Below are 24,119 nucleotides of genomic sequence, written 5' to 3' on the forward strand. Positions count from 1 at the left end.
CACACCTCCACTTCTGGCTTTATTTTTGGCTGGTTCATTGGAGATAAGAGTCTCACAGACTTTCCTGCCTGGGTTGGCTTTGAACTGTTGGCCTCAGATCTCAGCTTCTTCCTGAGGAGCGAGGGTGTCAGGTGAGGCATCGCAGCCTGACTCCTCTTTCTCTCCTTGAATCTAGTGTTTGTGTATAAAAGAGAAGGAGAAGGAGGAGGAGAAGAAAGACAGATTCAATCCCTTTTCCCAAGGGCTCAGACAGACCAAAATCGGCATCTTCAGACCCGGGTGCTAAAGTTCAGTGGGAGAGTCGTGATGTACCTAACGCCCAGAAATAAACAGATGAGGATAAGGTGCCACCAAGGTCACATCCAAGGTCACACAGGGAGGCTGGGCAGAATCCTATCCTAGAACCAGTGGCCTCTCCCTTCGTGCTGCCTTGGGAAGAATGGAGCAAAGAGGTGGAGTGAGCACAAGGTTCATTTGTTTTTTTCTTTTTGGTCCGTCCTGGGGCTTGAACTCTGGGAGCTGGGTGCTGTCCCCTGAGCTGCTTTTTTGCTCATGGCTGGCGCTGTACCACTTTGAGCCATAGATATATGGCGCCACTTCCGGTTTGCTGGTGGTTCCCTGCAGATCAGAGTCTCTCGGATTTTCCTTGCCCTGGGGCTTGGCTTTCCTCTGGACCTCAGCTTCTTCCTGAGTAGCTGAGATGACAGACAGTTCCTGGGACTTCAGACCCCCTCCCTCCGCCCTCCCCATTGGTTTTTCCTGTGGTCAGTGGATGTCATTGGATGATGAATCAGAACTGACCCCTGCCTGCCCTGGCCTCTGGCCTCCATCCATGGATCTCCCTCCCGGCCAGCTTTTACTGCCTAACTGTGATCCTTCTCCCACCTCTGTGTGTGTGTGCTTGGAGATCCGGACAAGGGTAGAGGAGTCCCTGGGAGAGTTGGTCCACCCACACAGGACCCCCACGGGTCCTTCTGAATTCAACAGCTTCCAGCATTTTTCTCTCCCCCCCCCCCTTCTTCTTCTTTTGTGTATTTAATTTCTTTTCCCCTTTCAATCACATCGGGTTCCCTGCCTGCCTGAATCTCTCTTCCCCGTTCCAGTGCCTGCCGCCCACGCCGCCGGCCTGCCCAGCCGCAGCAGCAGGGCCTAGTTCCTATGGCAGCTTGGGAGGGAGGGGCTGTGTGTGGGCTGGCATTAGTTTCCTCTCTTCCTTCCTTGCCTCTAATCATCTCCACTTCCAGGCGGATTCCAGGCTCTTGTGGGAAATGGAAAAGCCAGGGCTGGGGGAAGGAGGGCTGGGGGGGGGGGAGGAAGAGAGGGGGGGAGGCTGGGAGGCCAGGGGGACTGAGGGGAGGGGGGGGGCTTTGCTGAGCCTGGGTTCTGGGGCTGAGGGTAGGCCCAATTTTCTTACAGCTAGACAAGGGGGGGGTGCTGGGCCAGGAGCGTGGAGTTGAGGGGCCATAGAAATGGGGTCACTGGTATTATGCATAACTATTATTATTATTATTATTATTATTGTTAATAGTAGTAGTAGTAATATTAATAAATTAATAAATAGTAATAAATAAATATAAATAAATAAAAGTTAATAGTAGTAGTAATATTGCCAATCCTGGGCTCAAACTCAGGGCCTGGGTGCTGTCCCTGAGCTCTACCATTTGACCCACAGAGCCACTTCCGGCTTTTTCTATGTCTGTGATGCTGAGGAATCGAACCAAGGTCTTCATGCATGCTAGGTGAGCACTCTACCACTGAGCCACCTTCCCAGCTCTGTATCCTGTATCCTGTTTTTAATATGGGCTCTGGATTGGGAATTGGGTGAGCAAGGGAGATTGCTTCCCCACTTCTCCCTAATCCCCACTTCAGTGTGGCTGGCCTAGCCTTGTGAGGGAATGAGACAGATGGGAAGAGAATGTTCAGGAATCTATCATCCACAGCTGGAAGAGTGGATCTGAAAACGATGTGGCTGATAGGACCCTCGTGTTCTGCTCACAACCCCCAAGACCATAACAATGGCCCAGCGCTAGTGGCTGGCACCTGTCACCCAGCTAATCAAGAGGCTGAGCTCTAGGGGATCGAGGTTCAAAGCCAGCCTGGAGTAGGAGTTTGCAAGACTCTCAACTCCAATGAATCAGCAAAAAGAGCCAGATGTGTAGCTGTGGTTCAAGTGGTAGAGCACCAGCCTTCAGCAAAAAATTAAAAGCTCAGGGACAGATCCCCAGGCCCTGAGTTCAAGCCCCAGTACCAGCACCACATGCACAGTAAATGAATGTATGTATGTATGGGTGGATGAATGGATGGGTGGATAGATGGATGGATGGATGGGTGGGTGGATGGGTGGATAGATGGATGGATGGATGGATTGTTGGGTGGATAGATGGGTGGGTGGATGGGTGGATGGATTGTTGGGTGGATAGAAGGGTGGGTGGATGGGTGGAAGGATGGAGGGATGGGTGGATAGATGGGTGGGTGGATGGGTGGAAGGATGGATGGATGGGTGGATAGATGGGTGGGTGGATGGGTGGATAGATGGATGGATAGATGGATGGATGGATGGATGGATGGATGGATGGATGGATAGATGGATGGATGGATGGATGGATGGATGGATGGGTGGGTGGATAGATGGGTGGGTGGATGGGTGGATAGATGGATGGGTGGGTGGATAAGTAGATAGGTGGGTGGGTGGATGGATTGTTGGGTGGATAGATGGGTGGGTGGATGGGTAGATGGATGGTTGGGTGGGTGGGTGGATAGAAGGGTGAGTGGATGGATGGATGGATGGATGGATGAATGATTGGATGGATGGATAGATGAATGGATGGATGGATGGATGGATGGGTGGGTGGGTGGGTGGGTAGATAGAAGGGTGGGTAGATGGGTGGATGGATGGATGGATGGATGGGTGGGTGGGTGGGTGGGTGGATGGATGGACACACTGGTGACTTACCACAAGATTTCCGATCACCATCACGAGCAAGAAGACCAGCAGACACAGGGACTGGCCTGAGACTTCCATGCAGTCCCACATGGTCTCGATCCACTCTCCGCACAAGATTCGGAAGATGATGAGGAAGGCATGGAAGAAATCCATCATGTGCCAGCGGGGCAGGAAGCCTGGGTCACTGATGCGGTGGCTGAGTTCCGAGTAGTTCTTGCCGAAGAGCTGCATGCCCACCACGGCGAAGATGAACACGATGATGGCCAGCACCAGAGTCAGGTTGCCCAGCGCACCCACCGAGTTCCCGATGATCTTGATTAGTGTGTTCAGGGTGGGCCAGGACTTGGCCAGCTTGAAGACCCGCAGCTGGAGGGGGGAAAGGTGGGGGGCTGGTTCCACCAGGGGACGCATGAGGGCCCTTATTGGATGCATTTACACAGGGACTCATGTGTGTTGCATGCGTGCATTTATTTTATTTATACACATCTGTGCATTTATGTATGCGTGTATTTATGTATTTACATGTGCATGAATATATGCATGCACGTTGTGGTATGTATTTATGTGTGCTGCACATATTTATGTATTTATGTACATATCTGCATTTATGTTTTTTTTTTGGGGGGGGGTCCAGTCGTGGGGCCTGAACTCTGGGCCTGGGCGCTGTCCCTCAGCTCTTCAGCTCAAGGCTAGCACTCTACCACTTGAGCCACAGCGCCACTTCCGGCTTTTTTCTTATGTGGTGCTGAGGAATCGAACCCAGGACCTTGAGCATGCAAGGCAAGTGCTCTACCACTGAGCCACCTTCCCAGCCCCATAAGTTTTTGTGGTTTTTTTTTGCTTTTTGCTTATGTGGTGCTGAGGAATCAAACCCAGGGCCTCTGGCATGCAAGGCAAGCACTTTACCTCTGAGCCACCTTCCCAGCTCTCTGCATTTATGTATGTAAGCATTTATTTTATGTATTTATGTGTATTGCATGGGCGTATTGTTTTATGTATTCATGTGTTTATACATGTATTTATGCATGTTGGAGTATGTGTGCTGCATGCATTTATGCGTTTCATGCATGTGTACATATTTTATATTTCTGTATACTGCACGTTTTATGTACTTACACATGCATATATTTATATACATTGCATGCATGTATTTTACACATTTCTGTTACATTTCATGTATTTAAGTGTGCATTTATGTATGTATGCATGCATGTATTTATGTATGTATGCATGTATTTATGTACACTGCATGCATGTATTTTATGCATTTCTGTTACACTTCATGTATGAAGTGTGCATTTATGTATGCATGCATGTATCTATGTATGCATGCTTATAAATATATGCATGTGTGCATTTTATGTATTCGTGTATGTTTCATGTCTGTGTATTTAGTTAGTTATGTATGTATGCATGCACTTATTTTATGTATTTATGCTGCATGCATTAATGTATTCAATTATGTATTTATGTTATATATGCATGCATGCATTAATTTTATGTATTTATCTTTGCAACATGCATGCGATTATGTATGCAGTTATGTATTTATCTATTTATTTACATGCCAGTCCAAGAGATAGAATTCAAAGCCTGGGCATTGTTCTTTAGTGGTAGAGTATTAGCGGTAGGGTGTTAGCGGTAGCATGTTAGCGATAAGGTGTCCTGGTACAGTATTAGCAGTAGAGTATTAGCCTTGAGCAAAAAATAAATAACTAAAAAAAAAGTAGCTCAGGGGATAGTGGCCCAGGCCCTGAGTTCAAGTCCCAGAACTGGAATTTTTAAAAAGTGGCTTTTGGGTGAAGGCACAAGCGATCAAAGCAGCAGAGGTGACCTCATGTTGCCCAGCCCACACCCCTCCTCGTTCCCCTCCCTGCCCCACAGCCTCGGGGCGGGCAGGTACCAGGCGGAAGGAACGCAGCACGGATAGGTTGCCCATCCTGGAGAGGCCCAGCTCCATGAGGCTGAGGGTGACGATGATGCTGTCGAAGATGTTCCAGCCCTGCTGAAAGTAATAGTAGGGGTCAAGGGCGATGATCTTGAAGGTCATCTCTGCTGTGAAGATCCCGGTGAAGACCTGAAGGAGGAGTAATCGGTTAATCAACCAATCCATCGATCGTCAGGTACCGGAAGTGGAGGCTGTAAAAGACTGGTCAAGCAAGGACATCCTGTTTCTCAATTCTTTGCCTTAGCAGGGCATGATGGGACCCACGGAGGCTCTAGATAGAGACCCCACCTCAGGGAGACCCTCGTGAGCCCAGAAGTGTGAAGGGCCACACCTGCAAAAAGCCAAGCATCTCCACCCACAAAACACTTCCTAGTGTTTGACCCTGTGGCCTTTGACCTTTGACCCTGCAGTTCCTATTGGCCCGAATGCCCTCTAACTTTCCCACAGCTCAACTTTCTCCACAGAATTAACAACCAGCCACCATTTCTCCCAGGTTGATAATGTGTTAAGCACCGGGCTAGAGTGCTTCTCGTGTATTCTTGTTTTCTTTTATTCTCTTGGTCCCAGTACTTGGGCTTGAACTCAGGGCCAGGTTCTCTTGCTCGGCTTTTTCTTTTCTTTTCTTTTTTTTTTTTTGGGTCCGGTTGTGGGGCCTGAACTCTGGGCCTGGGCGCTGTCCCTCAGCTCTTCAGCTCAAGGCTAGTGCTCTACCCCTTTAGCCACAGCGCCACTTCCGGCTTTTTTCTGTTTGCTTATGTGGTGCTGAGAAATCGAACCCAGGGCCTCATGCATTGCAAGGCAAGCACTCTACCACTGAGCCACCTTCCCAGCCCCAAAGTCAGAATTTTTAATGCAGACATTGTGACTTCTAGGGTCAGTCTCTTTAATAACAATTAAAACCACAGCTATCATTCGTTTGGAGTGAAGATTGTTTATCTGAGCCAAATGCATGACACACATTATCTTGTTCAGTCCTAATTAGCTTCCTATGAGGTTGATATGGTCACACTAATTTTACACTTATTAGATTCAACAAATATTTACTGTGCCAATTACCAATGCTCAGCAATTTGTTTGAGATCTCAGGTTAGTAACAGCGGACTCAATATGAGTATGATTTATTCACTCTCCATCTCCATCCATTCGTCTATTCATCCATCTGTCCATCCATCCATTCATCCAATCATCTACCTATCTCTCATCCTTTCCCTCCTCCATTCTTCCTTCTAAATATTCCATCCAACAACCTAGTCTTTCCTTCCTCCATTTAATTGTTCATCCAGCCATCGTTCTTTCTACTCATACATCAATTTCTCCATCCATCCATCCATCCATCCATCCATCCATTCATTTATCCATCCTCAAATCTATCTCACATCTTTTCTTCCATCCCTTATTCTCTCTATTCAAGTAGACATCCAACTATCTAGCTTTCCTCCCTCCATTTAATCATCCATCCATCCATCCACCCATCCATCCACCCATTTCTCTATCCATCCACTCCTCATATTTTCTATCATTACTTCTTTTCAAGTATCCATCCAACAATCTAATCTTTCCTCCCTCCATTTAATCATCCATCCATCCATTCATCTCTCTATCAATTTCTCCATCTATCCATCCATCTATCATCCATCCATCCCAACAACCAACCCATCTTTCGTCTTTTCTTCCATCCCTTCTCTGAATTACCCATCCAGGAATATAGCATCTCTTCCTTCCATTTAATCATCCATTTAACTATTCATATCTCCATTCATCAATCTATCCTTCCACCCACCCATCTCTCATTTTTTCTTCCATCCCTTCTTTCTATTCAATTATCCATTCAGTGATCTAACATTTCCTCCCTCCATTTATCCATCCATCCATCCATTATTCTCATCTATCCATCTATTCATTTCTCCATCAACCTGTTAATTACTCCTCATCCATCCATCTATCCATTCATCTATCTGCCCATCCACCCTTCTCTCTTCTTCCATCCCTTTTATTCAATTCTCCATCCAGCAATCTGACTTTTCCTCCCTGAATTTATTCATCCACTCATCCATCTCTTCATCTCTTCACCTGTCCATTTCTCCATCCATCCATCTACCCATCCCTCATCTTTTCTTCCATCCCTCACCTTTTCTTCCATCCTTTCCTCTCAAGTCAGTTATCCATCCAACAATCTAACCTTTCCTGCGTCCATTTAATCATCCATTCATCCATCCAACCATCCATCCATCCTTGCTTCATCCAACAACACACCCATTGGTGGTTGTACACAACTCTGGCCATACAAACACAGTTCCTTTCTTCATTCACTTATTTCTCCATCTACTCATGGCAAGATCTTCCCTTTCCATACATTCAGGCTTACCCTCAACTCACGTCTTTTTTTTTTTCCCCCTGGGTTTTGAATCTAGGGCCAGGGCACTGTCCCTGAACTTTTCCACTCAAGGCTGGTGCTTGACCACTTGAGCCGCAGCTCTCATTCTGACTTCCTGATGGTTCACTGAAGATAAGAGTTCTCACGGACTTTCCTTCTCAGATCTCAGTCTCCCGAGTCGCTAGGATGACAGGTGTGAGCCACCAGTGCCCAGCTTCAAACCATGATTTCTTACCAGATTTCCGACCTGCAGCATCTCCTCGAATTCAGTGGTCATGTTGTAGTGCTCCAGCGCCATGAAGAGTGTGTTGAGCACGATGCACATGGTGATGGTGAGGTCGGCAAAGGGGTCCATGACCACGAACTTCACCTTGTCCTTGATGGACAGCCACAGTGGGCAGCACTCCCAGATCAAGTAGCGTTCAGCGAAGCGGTTCCAACATGGTGGACACTTGCGGTGGGATTCTTCCAACTCTGGGGACAGCCAGAGGGTTAGTTGGGTTTGTGGATAGGGTCATGTAAGTCTAGGGGTATTCTAGAAAGAACTTAGGGCTTGCACGGGGAGCTACATGACAGAGACATGGTGAAGGAAGGCTAAAGGAATGATTGGCACTCTCCCAACTCCGTGTGTGTGTGTGTGTGTGTGTGTGTGTGTGTGTGTGTGTGTGTGTGTGTGTGTGTGTGTGTGTGTACTGGGGCTTGAACTCAGGGCCTGGGTGCTGTCCCTGAACTCTTTGGCTCAAGGCTGGTGCTCTACCACTTGAACCACAGCGCCACTTTGGTTTTCTGGTGGTTCACTGGAGATGAGACTCCCATGGACTTTCCTGCCCAGGCTGGCTTTGAACCACGATCCTCAGATCTCAGCTTCCTGAGTGGCTAGGATGACGGGCAAGAGCCACCAGCACCTGACTATGATGTCTCAATCCTTTTTACTGTGGAACTATGGGAAAAGGGAGATCACGATGGAGGTGGAGGAAACTGACCATATGGAATCTCGTTGGAAATAGTCCCATCTAGGATCTTCAGGCAAGGAAGATGGTAAGTGGACAGGAAAGTTTTTAAAGAGAAGACAGCCAAGGCAGACATGGGTATGTTTGGGGGAAGAGGGAAGTACAGCTCAGAGCCCTGAGGCAGGACAGGGCATTAGAAGTGTTTGAGAGAAACATCTGTCATCCTAGCTTACTCAGGAGGCTGAGATCAGGAGGATCACAGTTCCAAGCCAACCTGGGCCAAGGAAAGTCAGTGAGACTCTTAGCTCCAAGGAACCACCAGAAAACCAGAAGTGGGGCTGTGGTTCCAAGTAGTAGCGTGCCAGCCTCGAGCAGTAAATCTTGAGGACAACTCCCAGGCCCCGAGTTCAAGTCCCAGGACCAACAGCAGCAGTAACAGCCACAACAACAAAAGAGCCAGTTGAACCAGAAGAAATGAACCTTTACATGCAGGCAAGAATATTCATTAGGATTACATCGAGAAGACAGAGGAAACTGGGATGGTTGGGAGGTTCAAGGAAGCTTGAGAGAGATTGGGGGTGGGGGTGGGGTCCCTGAGTAGGCTGGGCTGGAGGTGAGGATGGCCAGAGGGAGGTTGGTGGGGGGGGGCAGGGAGGGTACTGACCTTCTAGAGCGCTGGTGAGGACACTGACTGTACTGAGGGCTCGCTGTCTCGCCCCTGGAGGCTCAAATCCATCTACACATGGAGTTTGGGGTGTCAGCATCTGGGCTCCACCTGGATCTTCTGATGGTGTGGTCTTGAGGGGGATAATCAGGACATACACGTGAGCCCAAGGAGGTGGCTTCGCCCGCAGTGTGTGTGTGTGTGTGTGTGTGTGTGTGTGTGTGTGTGTGTGTGTGTGTGCGCGCGCTGGTTCTGGGACTTGAACTCAGAGCCTGGGCGCTGTCCATTCATTGTTTTCCCCATCCCACTCCAGGATCGTGCTCCCCACTTGTGGCTCTTTGGGGGCTTGTTGGAGATACAACTCTCAGACTTTTTTGTTTCTGGTGGGGCTTTGAAATCTGGGCCTGGGCGCTATCCCTGAGCTCTTCAGCTGAAGGTGAGTGCTCTACCACTTGAGCCACAGCGCCACTTCCGGTTTTCTGGTGGTTCTTTGGAGATAAGAATCTCATGGGCTTTCCTGCCTGGGCTGGCTTTGAACCATGATCCTCAGATGTCAGCTTCCTGAGTAGCTGGGATGACCAGAGTGAGCTACAATGCCCGGCTGATTGTCCTTGTAGGAACACAGCATTCTCTTTTCATCTTGTAGCCATTCAGATTTGCATGGTGATTGTAATTAACGTGAATATCCTTACAGATCAGATGCCTTGTTTTATGGCCTGAAATCATTTGCAGTATGTTTCGATGCACGTGTGTAATGATTTTAGAAAGTTAGATGCGTAGACTGGGAATGGTGGAACTCGTTTTAAATTCTCTTGGCGTGCTTTCACACCTGTCATCCTAGCTACCAAGGGAGGCTACAATCTGAGCATCTCTGGTCCAAATAGACACAGCCAATAAACCAGCAAAAAGCCAGAAACGGAGGTGGGACTTGAGTGGAAGAGTATCTGCCTTAAGCTGAGAAAGGGAAGTGGGAATTCGAGGTCCTGAGTTCGAGCACTAGTATTGACACACATTCACTAAAATGGCAGGGCCAGGGAAGACACCGGAGGGACTGAGGGAGGGGGCTGGCAGGGTTGCTTAGGGGTCCCCAGAACCAAGGACGCGCTCCCCCCCCCCCAACAAGAGGGCCTGTCCGGCTAGCACCTGGGAAGGGGCTGCGGGAGTCACTCAGCTGCCCAGCTCATGGCAGGACACAGCTCTGCAGTTTTTGCAAGGTGGAGGGAAGGGAAAGAGGCGAAGCCAAGAGCGGCAGCATCTGAAACCCATCCACCATCCATCCGCCGTCTCTTCTACCAGCTCTCTACCTGCCCACTGACCTGCCTTAGCTTCTGTCTGTCTGTCTGATCTATCATCTACCTACCTACCCTCTATCTATCTGTCTGTCCGTCTGTCTTCCCTGTCACCTATCTATCACCTGGGAGCCCTCCTTCTTCATCCACTCCGCCCACGCACCCACCCAACAGACTCCCCTCAGTCAGGTCCTTGCCAGCTGATTGGACAACCAGTCATCCGTCAGGTGCGCGGATTGGCTAACTGAATTGAGGCTCTGATTGGCCTCTGTGATCTGGACCGTCCCTCCGTCCTTCACCTTTCTGAGAACTCCAATTCTACTCCATGCCTTTACTCAATCATCCATCTTATCTATCATCTATCTACCTACTTATCTACCTTTGACTATCTGTCTTATCTGTTATCTGGCATATAGTCAATCTGTACGTCTGCCTATTTCATTCATCATCTACCTACCTACCACGGACCCCAGTGTCTAGCTTACCTATCATCAGTCTAACTTACCTATTATCTATCTATCTATCTATCTATCTATCTATCTATCTATCTATCTATCTATCTATCTATCTATCTATCTATCTATCTATCTATCTATCTATCCATCTATCTATCCATCCGTCTATCTATCAAACCTGTCAAGTATCTATCTACCCACCTTATCTATATACTCTCATCTACCTACATACCCTATTTATCCCCCCTTTCTCTTTCTCTATCTCTCCCCCCTCTTCCTGGCTGCCATAAAACAAGCTACTCCATCCCCCTCTGCAGAAGACTGTCTCAGAAGCCATCAGGGAAATAAAGGTTTCTTCTTCTAAGTGACCTCACTCGGGTACATGGTCTCAGTCACGCATGTGGGATCCACACAAGACATCAAACACATTCATCAGCCTTATCATCATGGTCCCAACTACCACACTGCCGTACATAGCAGCAGGACGGAGGGTGGATCTCACTTCTGCTCACGGGGCAGTGGCCGCTGCAGGCGGGAGGCTCTGGTTAGACGCTCGGCTGTGTCCTGCCCTTGCTAGGTTGACAAGGGAGGATCAAAGACCTGCGGGTGGAGCCTTTGTAGATCAGAGCCTCACACTGCAGTGTTCATGGGAGCTGTGACTTCGCCCGTGTTGCCATCTTGGTTTGCTAATTGCTTTAACTTTGCAAATGAGCCCGCCAGGGCCTTGCTAACCTTTCTAAGGTTATCCATGGGGCTCTATGGACGCGAGAAAGGGTTAAATAAGTCAGGGCACCCCCTTTCCCCCCATAATGAAGTGTTTGAACATGGATTCCTCCTGACATGAATAACACAATGCGATGACGTCTCTTATGAGATTAGGAAATTCGATTAGCTCCTTCTGGGTGCTGATCTGCTTCTCCCTGAGACAAAGACTCCACTGATAAACCTTCTGGGGGGTAAGGGGTTGTTGGTGTCCCTGGTAGCCAGACACTCCACCCAGTTGGCCCTATCTGCCTGTGGGCATCTCCCATTCATGCTCTTTTCCAGAGAAGGGAAGGGGAGCCCCTCAGGCACCCCAGAGCACACAGGAGGCTTTATTTAATCACACTAGCCACAGACAATGAGAATGACAGAGGCCTAAGTCCTCACGATGACCTGCTGATGTATTAGTATTAATGGTAGTTATGTGCCATGTGTGTGTGTGTGTGTGTGTGTGTGTGTGTGCGCGCGTGCGCACGCATGCGCGTGCGCTGGCACTGGGGCTTGAACTCTGGGCTTTCTTGCTCATGTGTAGCTTTTCTGTTCAAGGCTGGTGGTCTACCACTTGGGCCACACACCTCTACTTCCTTTTTTATTCTGGTTAACTGGAGGTAAGAGTTGGGTGAACGCTCTGGCTTGGGCTGGCTTTGAACTGCAAATCTGTGATCAGTACTGGGGCTTAAACTCAGGGCCTTGACCCTCATTTGGCTCTTCTGCTTCACGCTGGGCTCTGGGGCTCTGTTAACTTGACCCACTGCTCCACTTCTGGCTTTTTTTTTTTTTTTTTTGTCAGTTGTGGGTCTTGAACTTTGGGCCTGGGCGTTGTCCCTGAGTTTTCTCTGCTCAAGGTGAGCACACTACCGCTTGAGCCACTGCACCACTTCCAGTTTCCTGATGGTTTTTTGGCGATCAGAGTCTCATGGACTTTCCTGCCTGGGCTGGCTTTGAAGCACGATCCTCAGATCTCAGCCTCCTGAGCAGCTAGGATTACAGATGCTAGCCATCCGCCTTTTGCTTCTGGCTTTTTTGTTTTCTTTTGTTTTTGCTGGCTAATTGCAGATAAGAGTCTCAGATGTGTCTGCCCAAGCTGGCTTCAGGCTGAGATCCTCGGAGCTTGGCCACTGGGTGAGTATTAAATTTTGCTTAATTTCCCGCTTGACATCTGAGGGAAACGAGACACAGAAATGGGCCTGCACAGAGTCTGCACAGCTGCAGCGAGTCTGAGAGGAACACAGGAACCTGGGATCTCTCCTTCTTCATCCACTCCTCCCATGCACCCACTCTACAGACTCCCCTCAGTCTGGTTGACAGCTGATTGGACAACCAGTCATCCGTCAGGTGAGTGGATTGGCTAACTGAATTGAGGCTCTGATTGGCCTCTATGATCTGGGCAGTCCCTCTGTCCATCACCTTTCTGAGAAGAACTCCAATTCTACTCCTCCTCTGCTTTCTCTCCCTCAGCCATCCTGGCCTCATGGTAATAGACTCTAGGCATTGTTTATGCCCCAGGGCCTTTGCGCTTGCCGTCCAGTTACAGCCTTCAGCAGAAAAATGGGACTGGTAGGGCATTAACTACACAGTTCTAAGAACATCAATGTAGTCAGTCTTCAGTGCTTTTTTTTCCCCCCCGCAGTCTTGTAACAATCCTGAGATGGATGGATATTCTTATCTTTTCTCAGATGAGAGACCCAAGGTACAGAGAATTAAAGTAACTTGCCCACAGCCATCCAGCTAGTAAAATGATGAGCTTTGGGTGCTGAGTAAGATCACCTCCATTATTGTCCCATTTCTCCCAGTTTCAGAAAGAGGCTTTGAGCAGGTGCCTAGTGGGTTCATCCTAGTGACTCAGAAGGCTGGGATCCAAGGATCTGGGTTTGAAACCAGCCTGGGCAGTAAAGTCTGTGAGACTCTTGTCTCTAAAAACCCAGTCAATTTTTTTTTTCTTAAAAGTGGTAAAGTGCTAACCTTGAGGGGAAAAAAAAAAAAAGTTCAGGGACAGTGCCCAGGCTCTGAGTTCAAGGCCCAGGATTGGCACAAAACCAAAACCAAACCAAACCACCACCACTACCAACAAGAACAGAAAGAGACTTTGTCTAAGTATGGCCTAGTCAGTGGTTGGAAGGAAGGCAAGGGAGGAACTCAGGTATGGTTGGAGGTGAGGACCAAAGGTGGGCATAATGCTAACAGTGGTCTCCTCTTCTTCCCTCAGCCCTTTCCCCGGGGTGCTTAATACTGGGTTGTTCTCTGGTTACCAGTCATCAAGCCTGGTGATTAACAGAGGCCTAAGCCATGGGGTGCGGACCCCCAGCCCTTCTTGCTCACGGCCTGGCAATCTAGGTGGCTTCTGCCGGGCCCCAGAGGGTAGGGCTTGGGTACTGGTTTTGTCCTATTGATATGGTGGAGGATGTAAAGATGGAAAATGATATTTGACGGGATTGTGTAAGACGGATGATGATTTTAAGATATAAATGTAAGTGCACTGCGGATAAGACTTCCCTGGTAACTAGCTATTTTAGCTAGTAACTGTCACTGGAACTCTGTAACCCTGTAACCCTAGCTCTGCTTCTGCTGTTTTCTGAGCAATGGGAGCCCTAACCCAGATGAGACATCACCACCACCCTTTGTTCCATTCCCCTGCCTCCTGCCAGCAAAACCGTGGCGGGAAATTTAAACTTAAGGTGCGCATTTCTTGTAACAATCATTGGCTAAAACCAACACCCGGGCACCCCCTTTCCCGGCCATGGCCCCAAATGCTTACAAGCCAGGGTGGGCCGGCCCTCGCCCCTTCCTGGGACCCCAACGCCAGCGTCAGCACTGTTCACTCAATGAAGTCCTTTACATCTTCACTGGGTGGCCTCACTGCCCCGGCCCACGACACTACCATGCTGCCATCATGGCGCTTTTGCTTGATCCACTGTAACCACCACCACCACCACCCATTATCCAGGCCCCAGCGGCCCAGGAGGCTGCCATCTGAGGCCTGTGCTTCCAAGCCAGCCCCTGCGGGAGCAGCAAAGTCCACAGACTGCTATTTCTGATGAACTACCAACCAATGCCAGAAAAAAAAAACAGAGGCTGGAAGGGAAGCTGTGGTTGGAGTGGTTATGGAATCCGGCCATCGGCTCTGCCCGGCGCCATCTTGGTCACCTGATGGCTGGAAGAGTCTGGCATCTTGTCTTCAGGGTAGGGGATGGACAAGTCCCACCTCCCAGGTGATGGGCGTGGCTGAATCCCTGGAGGAGGGGAAGTCCCACCCCCAGGTGATGGGCGTGGCTGAGTCCCTGGAGGAGGGGAAGTCCCACCCCCAGGTGATGGGCGTGGCTGAATCCCTGGAGGAGGGGAAGTCCCACCCCCAGGTGATGGGCGTGGCTAAATCCCTGGAGGAGGGGAAGTCCCACCCCCAGGTGATGGGCGTGGCTGAGTCCCTGGAGGAGGGGAAGTCCCACCCCCAGGTGATGGGCGTGGCTGAGTCCCTGGAGGAGGGGAAGTCCCACCCCCAGGTGATGGGCGTGGCTGAGTCCCTGGAGGAGGGGAAGTCCCACCCCCAGGTGATGGGCGTGGCTGAATCCCTGGAGGAGGGGAAGTCCCACCCCCAGGTGATGGGCGTGGCTGAATCCCTGGAGGAGGGGAAGTCCCACCCCCAGGTGATGGGTGTGCCTGAGTTCCTAGAGGAAGGGAAGTCCCGCCCCTAGGTGATGGGTGTGGCTGAATCCCCGGAGGAGGGGAAGTCCCGCCCCCAGGTGATGGGTGTGGCTGAGTTCCTAGAGGCAGGGAAGTCCCACCCCCCAGGTGATGGGCGTGTCTAAGTGCCTAGAGGAAGGGGCAGGGACTTGGCTGAGAGGTTAGCAAACCTGCCAGTCAGTGTCTGGGTCCGGAAGTCCCCTGTGGCCCCGCCCCTGCCCTCCCCTATATAGGCCCCTGCCCGCCGGGGCCCCGCGCCCGGCCTCCGGGCCGCCGTGCGCGCCCGTCCTGCGTCTCCCTCCGGGCTTACCGTGTCCGGGGGGCGCGGGGGGAGGCGGGCGCCGGCCGGGGCGGCCTCGCCGGGCCCCAGCAGGGACACCACGCCGTTGCAGTCCACCGCGCTGAGGCGCTTGGCGCCGGGCGGCCGGCGCGGGGCCCCGGGCGGCGGCCAGGCGCGGTGGCTGTCGCTGTCCCCGGCCGTGCTGTGCTCGTCGTCCGCGAAGTCCGTCTCGGAGCCCGGATCCCGACGCCGGAAGGTGAAGATGCTGCCCCGGCTGGAGCGGGGCCGGGCGGGGCCGCGGCCGGGGCCCGGGGGCAGCTGCGGGGCCGGCGGGGGCGCGGCGGTGAGCACGGGCGGGGAGGATGGGCCCAGGCCGCGCCGCCCGCGGGCCTACCCCGGCCTCGCCTCCCCCGGCCTCCCCGCCTCCTGCAGGCCTCCCCGCCTCCTGCAGGCCTCCCCGCCTCCTGCAGGCCTCCCCCGGCCTCGCCTCCCCCGGCCTCCCCGCCTCCTGCAGGCCTCCCCGCCTCCTGCAGGCCTCCCCCGGCCTCCCCGCCTCCTGCAGGCCTCCCCAGGCCTCCCCGCCTCCTGCAGGCCTCCCCGCCTCCTGCAGGCCTCCCCAGGCCTCCCCACCTCCTGCAGGCCTCCCCGCCTGCAGGCCTCCTGCTGGCCTCCCCCGGCCTCCTGCTGGCCTCCCCCGGCTTCCTGCTGGCCTCCCCGCCTCCTGCAGGCCTCCCCAGGCCTCCCCGCCTCCTGCAGGCCTCCCCCCTCCTGCAGGCCTCCCCCGGCCTCCCCGCCTCCTACAGGCCTCCCCAGGCCTCCCCCGGCCTCCCCGCCTCCTGCAGGCCTCCCCTGGCCTCCCCGCCTCCTGCAGGCCTCCCTGCCTCCTGCAGGCCTCCCTGCCTCCTGCAGGCCTCCCCGCCTCCTGCAGGCCTCCCCAGGCCTCCCCCAGCCTCCCTGGCCTCCCCCAGCCTCACCGCCGCCCGCGGGCCTCCGCCGTCCTCCGACTCGGATCGGGGCAGCCGGCCGCCGTCCTCCTCCGTCCCCGATGACAGCCGCGCCCGCCGCCGGCCCCGCCGCTCGCGCTGGGCCCCAGCCGCTGAGCCCGACGCGTCCACCGAGCTGCGGGACGCCGAGTCCGCGCCCCGCGCCGTGAGGGCCTGTGGACGCAAGGCCGGCGAGCGTGGGCCCGGGGTCCACCACACACCACGTTCCCTGTCCACACACACACCTCCCCTCCGTTCACCGCACACACCTCCCCTCCGTTCACCGCACACACCTCCCCTCCGTCCACCACACACACCTCCCCTCTGCCCACCACACACACCTCCCCTCTGCCCACCACACACACCTCCCCTCTGTCCACACACACACCTCCCCTCCGTCCACCACACACACCTCCCCTCCGTCCACACACACACCTCCCCTCTGTCCACCACACACACCTCCCCTCCGTCCACACACACACCTCCCCTCCGTCCACACACACACCTCCCCTCTGTCCACCGCACACACCTCCCCTCCGTCCACACACACACCTCCCCTCTGTCCACACACACACCTCCCCTCTGTCCACCACACACCTCCCCTCTGTCCACACACACACCTCCCCTCCGTCCACACACACACCTCCCCTCTGTCCACCGCACACACCTCCCCTCTGTCCACCACACACACCTCCCCTCTGTCCACACACACACCTCCCCTCTGTCCACCACACACCTCCCCTCTGTCCACACACACACCTCCCCTCCGTCCACACACACACCTCCCCTCCGTCCACACACACACCTCCCCTCCGTCCACCACACACCTCCCCTCCGTCCACACACACACCTCCCCTCTGCCCACCGCACACACCTCCCCTCCGTCCACACACATACCTCCCCTCCGTCCACCACACACACCTCCCCTCCGTCCACACACACACCTCCCCTCCGTCCACCACACACCTCCCCTCTGTCCACCACACACACCTCCCCTCTGTCCACCACACACCTCCCCTCTGCCCACCGCACACACCTCCCCTCTGCCCACCACACACCTCCCCTCTGCCCACCACACACCTCCCCTCTGCCCACCGCACACACCTCCCCTCTGCCCACCGCACACACCTCCCCTCTGTCCACACACACCTCCCCTCTGTCAACCGCACACCTCCCCTCTACCCACCGCACACACCTCCCCTCTGTCCACCACACACACCTCCCCTCTGTCCACACACACCTCCCCTCTGTCAACCGCACACCTCCCCTCTGCCCACCGCACACACCTCCCCTCTGTCCACACACACCTCCCCTCTGTCAACCGCACACCTCCCCTCCGTCCACCACACACACCTCCCCTCCATCCACCACACACACCTCCCCTCCGTCCACACACACACCTCCCCTCCGTCCACACACACACCTCCCCTCCGCCCACCGCGCACACCTCCCCTCTATCCACCACACACACCTCCCCTCTGCCCACTGCATGCATGTCTCTTGTCCACTGCACCCCGCCCGTCCCCTCTGTCCACACACACTGTCCCCTCTGTCCACTGCACACCATCCCCTCTGTCCACCACACACTGTGCCTCTGTCTGCTGCATGCATGTCCTTTGTCCACTACACCGTCCCCTCTGTCCACTGCATGCCGTCACCTGTCCACCACACACACCGTCCCTTCTGTCCACTGCACGCTGTGCACCTGTCCACCGCGCCCTGTCCCCTCTGTCCACCATACGCCATGCCTTCCACTGCATACACATCCCTTGTCCACTGCACCCGTCCCCTGTCCACTGCACACACTGTCCCTCTGTCCACTGCACACTGTCCCTCTGTCCACTGCACACACGGATTCCTTTGTCCACTGCACACACTGTCCCTCTATCCTCCACCTCGCCCGGTCCCCTCTGTCCACCACACCCCGTCTCCTGTCCACCGCACACACCCCGTCCCCTCTGTCCACCGCCTGCTGCCCGCCTGCCCCACCTCCTGCTCCTTGCGCAGCAGCTCCATGGCCTCCTGGAAGCGCTTCTCCTTCTCCTCCGTCTCGGCGATGGTGGCCTGGTTCTGCTCTTCGTAGGCCATGGCGACCACGGCCAGGATGAGGTTGACCAGGTAGAAGGAGCCCAGGAAGATGACCAGCATGAAGAAGATCATGTAGATCTTGCCAGCCGACCGCAGCGTCTGCAGGAGGGGGTGGGGGGCGGGGCGGGCCTCACTCACCGCCTGAGCACTAGCGTGGACTTGATCTTACTGTTCTGTCTGTCCCGGGGCTTGAACTCGGGGCCTGGGCGCTGTCCCAAGGCTGGTGCAGTGGTGGGCACCTGTTACGGCCACTGGTGTCGGGGCCCTGCGTGGGTCCCGCCTCCCCCCCTCCCGTCCCACCTGCCCCTCTCCCCCCCTCTCCTGCACCTGCTGGTACAGCCGCTCCCAGCAGTCCTGCGTCATGAGGCGGAATAAGGCCAGGAAGGCCCAGGCGAAGGAGTCGAAGCTGGTGTAGCCGTGATCGGGGTTCTGGCCCGCCTTCAGGCACCGGTAGCCCTCGGGACATGTCCTGTGGACAGACAGACAGATGGACACCCTGCTGATACATTTCATAAGGAGTCCTCTGTGTGTGTCTGTGTGTGCGCGCGCATGCCAGTTGTGGGGCTTGAACTCTGGGCTTGGGCGCTGTCCCTGAGCTCTTCAGCTCAAGGCGAGCACTCTACCGCTTGAACCACAGCGCCACTTCCGGTTTTCTGGTGGTTCATTGGAGATAAGGGTCTCACAGAGTTTCCTGCCCTGGGCTGTCCTCGAATTACGATCCTCAGACCTCAGCCTCCTCAGTAGCAAGGTTGGGGGTATGGGGGTAGGGGGGCCCTCCAAAGCATTCTAGGTAAAGAGCTCAACCATCTTCAGGGCTGTATAGGTTTCCCCTGAAGATCTCTCTTTCTCTCTCCCTCCCCTCCCCATGTTTCTTTACTCATTGTCTTGTAAGGTTGGGGGGGGGGTGCAGCTGAGGGGCGTCGCCTGCGTTACCCAGCATCGGAGCTGTTCCCACACAACAACACATCAGAGGTGCCATTCTTGAGCAGGTAGTTGTCTGCAAAAGAAACAGGACGGTGAGGGACCTGTGGGGCCCAGCTCCTTTGGAAGTTCACTACTTTTATTGGGGGCGGGGTGGTTTCTGGTGGTTCATTGAAGAGAAGAGTCTCATGGACTTTTCTGGCTGGGGCTGGCCTCCAACCTCGATCCTCTAGATCTCAGCCTCCGGAGTAGGCCTGAGCTGAGTGCAGCCAGCTTGCCTCTGCAGGTCTGTGGCTAGAGATAGAGGGCTGGAGGCTCACTGGGGAGGCCTGGAGAGGTGAGGCCCAGGCCTTGATGGAGTCCTGGCACTCTCTCCCCCCCCCTTGGTTGGAAAGCCCATGTGCACACACACACACACACACACACACACACACACACCACACACACCTGGGTCATTGAGGTAGAGGTCCAGCGACTCCCACACCAGGCCCTGGGCCTCCACGGAGCCGTTGGTGTCGCTGAGCAGCGTGAAGTTGCGCACACACTTGTGCCTCAGGTTCCCCATGAAGAGCTGCAGGCCGATGAGCGCGAACACGCTCAGGCAGAACACCGTGAGCACCATCACGTCCGCCAGCTTCTTCACCGACTGGATCAGCGCCCCCACGATGGTCTTCAGGCCTGTGCGGGGCGGGGCCGGGCCCGGGGTCACCCCCAAACCTGGGCTCACCCCAAACCCCACCTGCCCCCATGCTTTCCTCCTTCCTCCCTCCCTCCCTCCCTCCCTGCTTGTTTTCTTTGTCTGTCTGTCTGTCTTTGCCTGGCTCTGTTTCTTAGCTTTTTCTTCTTCTTTTGGATTTGCTCAAGGCTGGCCCTCTCCCACGTGAGCCACGCTTCCCTTCCGCCTGGCTTGTTGAGATGAGGGACACAGCCGTTTCTGCTCATAGCTCTGTGTGTGTGTGTGTGTGTGTGTGTGTGTGTGTGTGTGTGTGTGTGCCAGGCTTGGGGGCTGATGGGTGGTCTAAGGATCTGCTTTGGCTCAAGCCCCTTAGAAGAGAGGTTCAGAGTCAGGGAAAGAGTTTGACATTGATTTTCCTTTTTTCTCCCCTTTCCCTCTTGGTCCGAGACTGGGGACTTGAACTCGGTACCCGATGCCTTTGCATCAACAACTAACCACTGGGTACCCACGGAGCCCCGCCCCATCCCACCAGGCCCCGCCCCGCCCTGCCCTCTCACCCACAGCGGAGGCTGTGATTGGTTAGTGGCAGCCACGCCCCCCTCACACACACACACAGCCCACCCTCAGCCCCCTGCAGGAAGCCAGCAGCAGCAGACAGGTGAGTGACAGACAGTGAGTGTGCGCAGGGTCTCCCAGAGCCCACACCCAAGGCCGGGGAGGAGGAGGGGGGCAGAGGTGGGGGCAGGCGTGAGGGACACCTCAAAAGCTGGGTCTCCCAACACATTGCCACCACCGCCATGTCTGCCGGGGGGAGTGGGGGGGTGTGTGCGGGTGCTAGGCTCTCTGTAGGCCAATCTTCCTGACAGATGTTGGCAGCTGCCTGGGCGGTGTGTGTGTGTGTGTGCATGCGTGCGTGTGTGGTTGGGGGACTGGGGGGGTCCCAGCCAGCACCCAGTGAGGCTGACTTTGAACACAGATAGCTGGAGGGAGGAGGGAGGCCAGGCCCTCCTCTGAACCTGAGTTTCTCACAGGAACTCAAGAGTACTAACACTTGAACTCAGGGCCTGGGCGCCGTCCCTAGCCTTTATGCTCAAGGCTGGGTGCTCTCCCCACTTGAGCCACAGCTGCAGCTCTTTGGTCGTTTGCCAGAGAGAAGAGTCTCGGGGATCAGCAAGCAGTCCTCGAGTAGCTGAGGACGCCAGATTGTTGAGCCACCACCGTGCAGTTGGTGAATGTGCTGGTACCTGGAGAGGAAGCTTCTAGAAGCTTCTAGAAGCCGGAGGCGCCGGGGCTGAAATCGTCTGCCCCGGGTGGTAGAGGGGAGGGAGTGCCAGGGACAGCTGCCCACATGTGCCAGAGAGGATTCCTTCCCTGCAGATGTCTACCAAGCGCGGTGTGCTAGCCCTCTACCACTCCATGCAGTGAAGGCCGGCAGCCTGCCAAGACCGGATGGTGCCTGTCCACAGTATACGGTTTAGGGGGTCATCGAAGGAGGGCCGAGGCGCTGGCGGGGCCCGCGTGAGCCCCAGAAGGGCCATATGGGGCTCAGCACCGCCACCGGGTTCAGGGAAGACTGTCACAGAGTTTGCTCCTGTTCTGCTGGTACATATACTGGGATTTGAACTCAGGGCATGGTGCTCTTGCCTTACTTGGCGCTCTACTGCTTGAGCCACAGCCCCACTTTGGCTTTTTCTTTTTAATGGATTCACTGGCGTTAAGAGTCTCATGGAATTTTCCTGGCTTGGACCCACGATCCTCCTGTTTCAGCCTCCTGAATAGCTAGGATGACAGGTGTGAGCTTACCAGCACCCAGCTCAGTTTTCATCTTTCTTTTCTGTTCTAGAAGGTTCCCCTTAGGCTTATTTTGGTTCCTCTGATTGAGGGGTGTGTGTGGGGGGGAAGTTCTTCCTGTTGAAGCAACGGTTAAGTTCCCCAATTTTAGCCAGGTGTCTAATGGAGAACTCCATTTGGGGAGGGAAAATAATCAGCATTTTGGAAAAATTTATAGACCCCCCCACAAGGGCATCTATAAACTGATCTTGGCTAGGTTTATTTTGAGGCTCCAAGCAGGGGTGGGGGACACCCCAAATTTGAAAAAAAAAACAAAAAAGGTATTCTGGGGACAGGCACATTCAAAGAGACCTTGTTGAGGGTCTTTTTCCCTTGGTTTCTAGATGTCTGGGGGGTGGGTGCGTGGAGGGGGCGGGAGAAAACCCCCCAGACATTATGCTTTCAGCCTTGGCATTTTGATCTTTTTGTTGTGTTTTGTTTTGTTTTTCTTTCAGATTTTTATTTTTTCACCTGAAATGACTGATATAGTTTTCAGGGCCCGGAGAACTCGGAAGGTGCGTAAGGCTGACACATTACCCAGGTCCACAAATTCAGTTGTGTATCTGTAACAGGGGAGGGGGAGACACAAAATTCACACACGAGACAGGGCAGCACGCCAGTCACGGGAGGAAGACACGATCAGAAGAGGAGAAGGAGGAGGAAGAGGAGGAGGAGGAAGGGGGCATGGCGGGGAAGACAGAGAAAAAAAAATCATAATCATTTTTGTAGCTGAGATCTAGCAGGCAAACCTGAGTAGCTTACCTGGAATAACCGAAATAGTTTTTAGAGCCCTCAAGACTCTGAAAGTGCGAAGAGCCGACAAATTGCCTAGCTTTATATTTTCTGATACATACCTGCAGAATCAAATCACAATTACCGGGGATTACAAAGCAGAAGCTCACCTTTCCCTCCCCTCCAGCCCTCCCCCTCTGTATCCTCGTCCTACATGGGGGTCCTATATTGGGGGGCACCCGGGCCCTTCTTTTGAGGGTGCCAGTCCTGGGACTTGAACTCAGCGCCTGGGTGCTATCCCTGAGCTAGCTTGCTTGCTTGCTTCCTTCCTTCTTTGCTCAAGGCTGGCACTGTACTGCTTGAACTGCACCCCCACTTCTTGGAGATAAGAGCCTCATGGTGTTTTCCCATCTGGGCTGGCTTAGAAATGAGATTCCTCAGATCTCAGCCTCCTGAGTCAGTGAGATTACAGACATGAGCCACAGTGCCCGGCTGGGGTTCTAGTTTTACCCTGGGCTCTTCTGCTTCTCTGTCACTAGCTTGTGTTTGGCTGCTCAGCCCAAGGAATCCCGAGGCCCTACTAGCAGAGACCACCACAGAGGCATGGCTGGGGGTCTAAGGGCTGCCCATGTGGGCCTTCCAACACCAGATCCCTCTGGGAGAGGAGTGGACACTGAAGCTCCAAAGACAGTACAGGAACTCAGCAGAAAACATAAAACAGAGCCTCAGGTGGGAGCATCCTGAGTGTCCATCTTTATCTATTCAGGAGCAATGGGCCAGCCCAGGAGGAGGAAGAGAAAGAGGGGCAGGAGGAAGAGGAGGAGGAGGAGGACAAGGACGAGGAGGAGGACGAGGACGAGGAGGAGGAGGAGAAGGAGGAAGAGGAGGAGGAGGAGGAAGAGGAGGAGGAGGAGGAGGAGGAGGAGGAGGAGGAGGAGGTGGAGGAGGAGGACGAGGAGGAGGACGAGGAGGAGGAGGAGGAGGAGGAGGACGAAGAGGAGGAGGAGGAAGAGGAGGAGGAGGAGGAGGAAAGAAAGAAAGAGAAAGAAAGAAAAGGAAAGAAAGAAAGAAGGACGGAAGGAAGGAAAGAAGAGTTGGTGGAGAAAGAGGAAGATAGGAACAGGAAGAAAAAAAGGAGAAGGAGGAGGAGGAAGAGGCAGAGGAGAAGAAGAAGCAACAGGATGAAAATTCCCCGGGGTGATGGCCAGCCATCATGTGCCCACACAGTGGCTCATCCTGAGACCTTAGCCTCCTCCAGAGATGGTTTGAGAGGTGACCTTGAGCGATGATGCAGATCTGACACTGATGCAGATCCGACGTCAGGCCGAGTGTTTTAGGGGGCTCTCCCCCGTCACAGGACAGAGCCTCCCCAGTGGCCTGGGAGGCCTGATTTTGGAGGCCCAAGGCCCGCCCAGGCAGAGCGGGAACTCTAGGCAGACAGACAGCGGGATGGCATGTGGCCAAGGCCGCCGGGGACAGAGTGGCAAATGTCACCTGTGATGTTTAACCAAAGGTCTCAGGCACCCAAGGTGGCTGACATTTAAC

General features: G+C 54.1%; 1 protein-coding gene across 3 annotated transcripts in view; it reads right to left on the minus strand.

The window, feature by feature from the left end:
- Scn5a (sodium voltage-gated channel alpha subunit 5) overlaps window positions 1-24,119 on the minus strand; it is a 57,394-nt gene that overhangs the window by 27,682 nt on the left and 5,593 nt on the right. For 2 of the 3 annotated variants that reach the window (XM_070042441.1, XM_070042439.1), the window contains exons 3-13: window positions 22,314-22,405; window positions 19,784-20,014; window positions 19,349-19,412; window positions 18,743-18,884; window positions 18,317-18,514; window positions 16,319-16,501; window positions 15,375-15,662; window positions 8,881-9,013; window positions 7,502-7,740; window positions 4,848-5,021; window positions 2,954-3,310 (exon numbers count right to left, since the gene is read on the minus strand). In XM_070042441.1, the coding sequence (XP_069898542.1) occupies window positions 2,954-3,310; window positions 4,848-5,021; window positions 7,502-7,740; window positions 8,881-9,013; window positions 15,375-15,662; window positions 16,319-16,501; window positions 18,317-18,514; window positions 18,743-18,884; window positions 19,349-19,412; window positions 19,784-20,014; window positions 22,314-22,405 (2,101 nt within the window). The remainder of the gene's footprint in view (window positions 1-2,953; window positions 3,311-4,847; window positions 5,022-7,501; window positions 7,741-8,880; window positions 9,014-15,374; window positions 15,663-16,318; window positions 16,502-18,316; window positions 18,515-18,742; window positions 18,885-19,348; window positions 19,413-19,783; window positions 20,015-22,313; window positions 22,406-24,119) is intronic. The other variant, XM_070042440.1, reaches the window with a different exon arrangement.

The sequence above is a fragment of the Dipodomys merriami genome, unplaced genomic scaffold (genome assembly GCF_024711535.1).
Source record: "Dipodomys merriami isolate MVZ:Mamm:240054 unplaced genomic scaffold, mDipMer1.0.p SCAF_325, whole genome shotgun sequence".
Classification (NCBI taxonomy): domain Eukaryota; kingdom Metazoa; phylum Chordata; class Mammalia; order Rodentia; family Heteromyidae; genus Dipodomys; species Dipodomys merriami.